We start from the raw sequence: 9,632 nt of genomic DNA, 5'->3' as shown, positions 1-9,632 counted from the left end.
TTCAGGATGACATTCCCCATGCGTGTAAGGCATGGATTTTGGTGTTATTAATAACAACCTGCCACAATGTTGAATATGCGGACGGGTATTCTTTTTAACGGTTAAGAACTAACCGGCAGCGCAGGTTATGCGCAGGCTTATCCTTACTTAGGTTTCAGGATAGAATACCCCAGAATCGAACTCTGGTGTCTTCTTCTTCGGAGAAAGACTAAACCGGCAGCGCGTGTTAGGTGCAGACTTATCCCTGCTTAGGATTCGGGATAAACTTCCTATACCTGTGAAGCACAGATTTTGGGAGTTGAAAAAGGCGGTGTCTTCTCTTGGGGCAGAGACGAACCCGAAATGGGAGAGTAAGAATTTTATATTCTATCTTCCAAAAATGAAGAAGAAGAATTTTATATTCTATCTTCAACTGGAAAGGAGACTCGAGGTGGGATCTCCACCCCCAGAATCCGGAAAGTTGAAACTGAGAGTGGGATCTCCACTCCGAGAATCGAAAAGATTCGGATAACCCTAACTGTCGGAAGGTTTGATTACCGAACTAAAGATGAATTTCTCGTTTATTGAGAGTGAATTGCGGTTTTGGTCCTAACTGTAGGAAGGTTTGACCAAGCAGGAGTTTGAGATGACCCTAACTGTAGGAAGGTTTGATCACTCGATTTGAAAGTGGACCTCTCGTTCATTGGAGGAATCGAGAGGGGATTTTGGTTTTGGTCCTAACTGTAGAAAGGTTTGACCGAATGGAAGGTTTAAGACGATCCTAACTGTAGGAAGGTTTGATCGCTTGATTTGTGGACCTCTCGTTCATTGGGAGAATCGAGAGGGGATTTTGACTGTGGTCCTAACTGTAAGAAGGTTTGACCAATTGGGAATTTTATGTCCGGACTCTAACAGAGAGAGTGTTGAGTGCACAGACACGGTGAGAATTTGAATGGGAGTTCTTATTCATTACATTGCTGTGGTTTTGGGAACTTCCCGTTACATAAATCGTCCACCCCCAGTTTCCTCTGCGGAACTGGTTCGGACATTATTATCAGTTAACTAACCGGGTTATCCTTAAGAATATTAGCTTAATATTCTCCAGGAACTTCCCGTCAAAAGTGGGGAAACAGTTTAGACTCATATACCTATTGGAGTATCAGGGAGTAGTTTAACCTCTTATACCGGTCGGAGGATTGAGAAACAGTTTATACTCGTATACTCTTTGGAGTGTCAGGAAGCAGTTTATACTCTTATACCGGTCGGAGTTTTGCCGTTTTTATTTGGCTTACCTTAGCGTTATAACGCCGGCTTCGACCAAGGTCTGAATGCTATTCCTGAGAGCAAAGCAATCCTTGGTGGGATGAACAACCCTTCTGTGGTATGCACAGTACTTTGGGTCCGTAGTGTTATCAGCTTCCTCCTGATTCGTGATAGGTGGTAGCTTGATCTTGTTGCCTTCGAGGAGCGATTCGAAGATGGTTGGAACGTCTTCGTCCTTGAAGGAATACTCTCTCTGGAGTCTCGGACCCGAAGTCTTCTGCTGCCTTCGGGATTGCTGTTGTGACGCTTGATTAGCACCACCAGCAGCTGCAGGTGCTTTGCCCTTACCACGGGAAGCGAAGTTTGAGTCCAGCAGATTAACCGTCGGTTGGTTCCTTTCGGCCTTCTTCCTTTTAAGGAAGCGTTCGGCTTGTTCACCGCGCACCTTCAGATCCTTCCAAGTGTCAGACGGTGCTGTCCCCATTGCCTCCAATACGTCCAATGCGAGGTTGTTGTGGCAAGTCTGGAGAATGAATTCCTCGGTGATCGGGTCCCGGCAATTCATCGCCTTGTTCCGGAACCTTTTGACGAAGGTGTCGACTAACTCCCCGTCTTTTTGTTTCTCGTCGAGCAACGATCCGATAGAGATCTCGGTGTCGTCGTCGAAGAAATTTGCAAGGAACTTCGTCTCCATGTCATCCCAGCTGTTCACGCTTCCTGGCTTGAGGCGACGATACCAATCGAAGGCAGCTCCGCGAAGAGTGCCGACGAATGACCGCACCATCAGAGGCTCGTTCCCAGAGATAGCACCCAGGTGCGATTTGAAATAAATCAAATGCTGGGTGGGGGAACCCCTTCCATCGAACGGCGTGAAGTTGATTAGACTAAACTTCGCCGGATAGGGGATTGATTCCCATTCCCTCGGGTATGGACAAGGAATGCCCGTTTTCTTTACCTCTTGAGCAGACAGCAACGTATTGATTTTACTCTCGAGGCTTTTGATCTTCAAGTCTTCACTTGTATCCCCGTTGGCATCCTCACTACCACCCCCTGCATTGATGGGAGGGTTATTGGCATTGTGAGCTTCATCCCCATCCGCGTGCTCCTTTTCCTGAGCAACCTGGTTACGGTGGCTTGGTTCACCTTGTTGGTTCCTGAATGCTTGGATTTGCTGTTCATGCATCTCTCTCATCTGCTGCATGGCCGTCTCCATCTCGAATTTAAAACTTTCTTTCTGCTTAGCCAAAGCGTCTTCAAGCATTTTGGCCATTTCTTCCGCGCCTATCATGAATGACTCGCGGGGTTGTCCTTCGCTGGACACTGTATTGTCCGATGCGACAGCAGAGCAGGAATCCGATTCTTCATCTTCCGAAGGCAATCTTATCCGAACCCTACCATAAGTTCCTCGTGCGATGGCTCCGGACTGCAGACGGGTTACACGCCGGGACGCTTCCAGAAACGATTTGAGATCAATCTGTGTCGATGTCTCTTTGCTGGTCATGTTGGCGGTGACCTTCGGAAATTCTCCATCCTTAACCACTGTTCTTCTTTGCCGGAAGCGCCTATGCCTTGGTTTTGGCGTTTCGGTGCCGAGCCTTTCGAACACTGAAATTCTCTCGGGGACTCCCTTGATGCAGTTGCATTGAGACAGTACTACCCGAATGAGCTTGGCACATGGGCACTGAGTTTCGAGCCCTTGAGGGCTTCTTTTTCTTGTTTTGTTCGTACCCCCAGCACGATAGTACAACTCGTCCATTTGATCGGAGTAACCTATCGCGTGTTGGCATGATTTCCCAGGTATAACGTTATCATCCTCGGATGACAACGTTTCCTTCTGAGAGCAAACTGCCTTATTTGGACTTCCGAGAGTCACTCGCCTCGAAACACGCCTTTGTAGACATGAATTCTCAGCGGGCTCCCGAACTTCGATGCGCAAGGTAGTGCGCTTGGGTGCCGTAAACTCTTTGTCATGTTGAGGGTTGTGTCGACCCCCAGCATGTTGATTAGTTCGGAGCCTCTTCATCGGGCCCGAGCGTTCATGGACTTCGTTGCGCTCGTCGGGAATTGGACCGAGGCGCTCCAAGATTGACCTCCTTCCTCGGGATGGTTCGGGAGGTTGAACTCGTTTTGAAGGCTGTAAAGGTCGATCCTCGGCCTGACTCACCACTTTGGACTTTGGCCTCCATATTTTGTGAGTTAGTGGTGATTTCTTGGCTACTCCATTCTGCCACCTTCTACGGGCTTCTTGAACTTGAGCTCGTGCTTGTGCTGAGAGTGCGCGGCGCTTCTGAATGCGATCCTCCAGCGTTGAACGGTTCCGTTTGACACGGATCCATTCGTTCGTTGGTGGCTTGGAGGAGTTGCCATTCATTGGTTGTTGAGGTCGTTCGCCTCTTCTGTTCTTCAGATCCGTGTTGTAACGGATCCCGTCCACAGATTCCATTGCCTTTGCGATTTGTTTCGCAAGGCGCTGACGTTGCCTTTGGCGGGCTCTCTTTGAGAGAGTCACTACGCCCTCGGCAACGGAAGATTCGGCCAGAGCAGATCTGACCTGGTTGGAAGGAGAGATCTCACCCGATGCAGCTTCGGCATCAAACGGGGCGAGATCTTCGTTGGCAGCTTCAACTTCTTCGTACCAACGAAGTTTTCTCTTGGAAGAGAGCTTTGGAGACTTGGACTTGCGAGGGGAGGTGGATTCGGACGAGGATGACAGATACTCCTCGAACTTTTGTTGGTCGAATTCGTACTCGACCTCCTCCTCGACCGGGATCGGGATCCGCGGCTGCGACGCGACAGCTTCGGCAGTAAAGCTGTTGGCTCCCACTGTGGTCGCCAGATTGTTCGCGGGAAAAATCGTAGCTTTCTTCATTGTTGATATCATTGCTATCTCAGTTAACAACTTTATGCGTTACAAAGATCCGGTCTTTTTATAAGATCCGGTTACAATGAAAAATCAAAGAAAACAAAGTAAAGATTACAATTTTCCTTATTTGTCGAACTAATCGCGAGCTCCTGTTTTGCGGTCGCTCGCTTTGGTGGGTTCTTTGCCTGCGCCGGGGTTATTTGCCGTGGACCACCGCGTGATCTCGATCCGGTCGGATCTACACGATATGACGGGTAATATTCCACCAAGGGAATAATAGCCGGGAGGGATTGTTTCACCAAGGAAACAACCGCTCGAATCTCGGGATCTAAGAACCAAGCTTAGATCCGGAGTGTGATCGTGTAGATCTCAAATCCAATCCTCTCGAACTCCTGCCTTATTTGGCGTTGGTGATCGCCGAGCACCGGATCTGAAAGTCCAAGTCTCCAAGCCTTCAAAGTTGTGATCTTTTTTAGATCTGAGTCTTCAATCCAGCAGGGCTTCGCCTCTCTCCAAAATTTCCAACCTCTGAAACAAATGAGCACAAGGCCTATTTATAGGCACTCAGAACTGTGCATTTGCACAGTTCTGAGCCTAGCCACCCATGGGTGGCTCGGCCTTGGCCGAGCCACCTCAGGGTGGCTCGGCCTTGGCCGAGCCACCCTGGGGTGGCTCGGCTTTGGCCGAGCCACCTCAGGGTGGCTCGGCCTTGGCCGAGCCACCCTGGGGTGGCTCGGCCACCGAGCCACCTCAGGGTGGCTCGGCTTGGGCCGAGCCACCCTGGGGTGGTTCGGTTTCGGCCGAGTCCCCGGGTGTTTGTCCGTTTCGTCCTTTGTTTCCGGTTCTGGTTCTCTTGTGTGGTTGATTGACTTGGCAACGACTTGTTGACTTGATTCCAGATATGGCAGTGAGTCGGGTTCCTGATATGGCAGTAAACCAACTTCTGAATTTGAGTCCGGAATTGATGTTGATTTGATCGTGATTCATCCGAGTTCGCTCTTGTTTAGATGACTCGGTGATTCACCTAAACATTGGTTTGATTCCGCGTGCGAGTGGATGCATTCCAATGCTTGGGTGCGATTTGTCGCCTCGTTAACCTGCTCCGTTGCGTATAGCTTGGCTTCAGCGTTGGCGAGCTAACGGTCTTGTTTGGATACGTCGCCCGGTGGTCCGTTTGTTAAATCGGCGTCGAGCTGTGCTAAGGGACCTATAGGCAATTTTATACGCCTACAGATACCCCCTCCAAAGTATTTCAGTCTCATTCTTTTATAGAAGAGTCTGGAATACTTTGGATGTGATTGTCCCAACCTTCAGTCGGTGTAACGGGACTCTGGAATGACTTCTGTTCTGGATTCCTTCAATTCCTTCAGGCTATTCAGTGCTTTGTAGAATGCCTGTAGGGGTTCCGGTGCTGCATTTATTGTCTGACCGTTGTTGGAATTTGAACTTGAAGTCGATTCTTGATTTCTTGACTTTTTGGCTCGAGTTTGCTGCTTCAACACAGAACTTATCATCGATTGACTGCGTTGAATCTTCATCTATAACGCGTTGTCTGGCGTTTGAGCTTCATTGCGACGCGTTGTCCGGCGTCCAGGCTTCATTATGATGCACTGTTCGGCATTTGACACAGTTTATACTCGTACGTCTGCTGGAGTACACACGGTTTAAGCTCTTAAGGAATTGGAGCATGGATCTTATCCCAAGGTCGTTGGATGCTCGAGTCACGAGACCAACTCATAAAGTTGATGCGTCAATGACTCGCATATTTATAGGATTTTTGGCAAATCCTCAGCCATCAACGGGTTTGATGCGCCTTTACCGACTACCGTTTGAGTCGGGCTAGCATGCGGATTGTTTTAAGTCCGTTCCGCATGTGACGTTATGCTAAAAGAGTTTTAAATCTCAGAACGCTCCCTTTATCCCACTACCAGAACTGCACAGGAGAACGATGGTTCAATTTAAGAAGGGGTACGATGAGGATGAGACTAAGAAACAAAAGCTAGAATTGGCGAAGAAAATGCAGGTTAACTAATTATCTTAGCTCTTATTAGCCTGTTATCATGTTGGGAATTTATTGTTTGCACTCTTCTTTTGGTCATCTTATTAGCCGAGTTACCATGACCCATTCATCAATGCATAAGAAATAACATACTGTAACATGATTGATCTACTTGGTTTTATTCTCGAAAACCTTTGAATTGCTGATGACAAAACTTTTCCTATCACCTTACAAGCCAAAACACCCTTCAACTATTTATTAGCACTTAACACCCTTCTTCACATGTACTTTTATGTTGCACAAAACACCCTTCACATGTAATTTTATTTTACTTGTTCAGGTAAATATCTTTTATTTTTGAAAGGCTAATTCTTAAATTTATTTTTTGGAATTCTAGGAAGCTCTGGAAAACACGTATTCTGAGGTTGTTGCACAGAGCCAAGAGCCCCTGACTAGAGAGCAGAATTATAATGTGAGCCATTTAGTTTGTGGACTTCCTAAAAAAGGGAGGACCAGGTGGATGGGAGTTGGAGCTCAGAGGGTGTCTACACAATTCCAGCCTCCGCCGATTTCCACACCCTCGACTATGCCATCGGGGCCCTCTTACATGCCGCAGGAGGATTGTTGATGGCAGGCGATGCAGCTTGTTTCCTCTGTGATGAGTATGTTAGATGGTCAGATTCCCGAGGAGATGTGGGAGGATATTCAAGAGGAGCTTATGTGAGTGATCCAGCCTACTGCTACTTTTGCGATGGTTTCTAGGCAAATAATGAAATCTTGTAGAAGGCGGGTTCCTACTCGGGTGCAAAGCCAGATTATGAACTTCTTGGCCACTCAAAAGGCATTTACTGGTAGTGGAGAGAGTAGCAGACAGGTATACTTATTATATATGTAAAACATGATTACACACAATATTATGTGATTCTAAATTTAAATTATTTTGTTGTTAGATTGGAGATGATACTATTGGGAGCACGAGTCGTAGGGATGGATCCGCCAGTGGCAACGCGGACGATGACATGGATAGGGCGGATGACCTATCTTAGTGAGTTATATCCTAAACTCGTGTTTGTATATTGTGGACATCTTTATAGTTGAGATTATGATACTCGTGTTTGTATATTGTGGACATCTTTATAGTTGAGATTATGATACTCGTGTTTGTATATTGTGGATTTAGAACTTATGATATGTGTGTATTGTTTGTTGTGAAAATTATTATTGTGGATTTGGAACTTATCGTAAAAAGTGAATGTCTATATTTTGATTGTTTGTGAAAATTTATTGGATGAGAGGTTTAATTGGGAAAATTTGGATTGTATTCATTGCGAGATGTTTTGGAATGCGTGTGAAATGTCGTTTGGAGATTATGTACAGGGAATATATATATGTACTGGAGATTTGTATGTACAGGGAATATATACATGTACAGGGAACTGAGTATATATCACAAGATTTTTTTTAGCTGCAGATACTTATCGCTGACGGGCTTCCCGTCAGCGATAGGTATCGCTGACGGGAAGCCCGTCAGCGATACTGCAAACATCGCTGACGGGTCCCCGTCAGCGATAAGTATCGCTGACGGGGATCCCGTCAGCGTCCGTGTATTCACCGACGACGTTCTGTTGTCAGTAACATATGTCACTGATGGGATCCCCATCAGCGATATAGAAACATCGCTGACGGGAATCCCGTCAGCGATGTTTTATTATTACTGACGGCCTTTGCCGTCACCACTTTTTCCGTCAGTAATACGTATTACTGACGGGCCCCCGTCAGCGGGATCCCCATCAGCGATATAGAAACATCGCTGACGGGAATCCCGTCAGCGATGTTTTATTATTACTGACGGCCTTTGCCGTCACCACTTTTTCCGTCAGTAATACGTATTACTGACGGGCCCCCGTCAGCAATAGTTCTTCCCTGACGGGACTATCGCTGACGGCGTATCCTTGACGGGACGCCGTCAAGATATGCATTTCCGACGGGAATTTGGGCATCGCTGACGGGAATGCCCGTCAGCGATACATGATTTTCCACTAGTGTATATTAGCCCCTAATGTTTTGTAAACCCTAAAAAAACCCGCGCCACACTTCTGTTCCCCAAAAAAATACCCGTGCCTATTACCCTACAGAAACACCTACTTCCGCCCCTATTGGTTTCTAATTTTTTTTATAATAACAAATTAGGGTTAATATTTTCTAAACCCTAAAATCTATCTCCTAACTCATGTCGTCTTTTTCCCCCAACCCCAAAACAAAAAGAAATCCGCAAGGCTCTACCTCTTCCCGACCAGATCCGAAGTTCGGCCCTACCATCGGTAATTTTTTTCTTTTATTTTTGTAATCACCCTCTTCTTTCTCAATCTCACCTACAACCTCACCCTCATTATCATTATTTTTGTCATTGTCATGACCGACCTCATTCTTCACATCAAGCCCTAGTGACTTGTTCTGCACCGCCTGAGCCGGAAACCTGGTTATAGTTCCGATGAACCGGAAACCCCATCAGATCGCTCGCCCAAACCCTAGATCTAGAAGAAGGAACCCTAGCATCCTTCTTCTTCAGATCGTCGGCGGTGATCTCCTTCACCGATCCTGACGGGTCAATGGAGTTCGAACCCTCCTCGTTCCGATGCTTCGCCATGTTTAAAATAACTCTAGATCTTTCTTTTTATATTTTTTCAGTATAATTGTTTTAATGTTAGTATTTATTTTTTCAGTATAATTTCGTTGCCGCCATTGCAAGGGTGCCCTCAAGCTAAATCCATTTTTTAGCGTTATTTTAGCATCATGATTATTCCATTGGCTTTTATTGAGTTTATTTCTTTTTTTATTATATTTCTTATTGGATTACTTTTGTTTGATTATTGACTTATTGAATTATCTTATGAAGAATATGTTTGCTTACTAGCCTTGATTCCACAGATTCTTTCTTTTGCGTGAGGAATTGGGGTTTTCTTTTTACTAATTCGATCTGTTGGAATTATGAATTGCAATATCTTTGAAGAGTTATATGAATGATCATTGAGCTTCTTCCTTTCTTCAATAATCTTTTGATGGATTTGTGGTATGGAATTATGAATTGCAATGATTTTGCGGTCATTAGATGTTTGTGAACATGATTTGAGTTTTTCATTTGTCTTGGCCTAACATCTTTTGTTTAGTTTTATCTGTAGTAGTTAATTCTTCTTGAAGTATCAACATGACATCATTACAAAGCAACAGGCACATCATCTAGCAACAATTGCTCATTCAACTATAAGATACAGGAATAATCAGTGAAGTTATTTTAGTTCTCTTGCAAAAAAAAAAAAGACGGCCATTTCATTTGGAATGTACAGGGAGAAATCTGAGTTGAGCCTTTAAAACTCAGAGTCAACAAACAGAAACAGTGGGTATATCCTTTAAAACTCAAGAGCCTTCAAAATGTAACGTTATAACTTAGCAATGAACCCCAATTCCCCAATATCATCATAAAATAAAATAAAAAAATAATTAACTCTAAGAATGTTTGGTGGTTACTGT

At 45.4% G+C, this 9,632-nt stretch overlaps 1 protein-coding gene across 1 annotated transcript; it reads left to right on the top strand.

Annotated features, from left to right (window-relative positions):
* LOC109835371 lies at nucleotides 6,026-6,732 on the top strand. The gene is made up of 2 exons (XM_020403350.1): nucleotides 6,026-6,128; nucleotides 6,502-6,732. Exons 1-2 carry the CDS (start codon nucleotides 6,054-6,056, stop codon nucleotides 6,730-6,732), a joined length of 306 nt encoding a protein of 101 aa, XP_020258939.1. The 5' UTR covers nucleotides 6,026-6,053.

Source organism: Asparagus officinalis, chromosome 3 (assembly GCF_001876935.1).
Source record: "Asparagus officinalis chromosome 3, Aspof.V1, whole genome shotgun sequence".
NCBI classification, from domain to species: Eukaryota; Viridiplantae; Streptophyta; class Magnoliopsida; order Asparagales; family Asparagaceae; genus Asparagus; species Asparagus officinalis.
Note: the sequence above shows the minus strand (reverse complement) of the source record. Positions and strands in the feature narration are given on the sequence as shown.

Bases quoted from the DNA above. Each gene is read 5' to 3' on its own strand.
- LOC109835371 (XM_020403350.1), top strand. From the start codon at position 6,054: ATGGTTCAATTTAAGAAGGGGTACGATGAGGATGAGACTAAGAAACAA. The intron at 6,129-6,501 runs GTTAACTAATTA...TTGGAATTCTAG, and splicing joins AATTGGCGAAGAAAATGCAG to GAAGCTCTGGAAAACACGTA.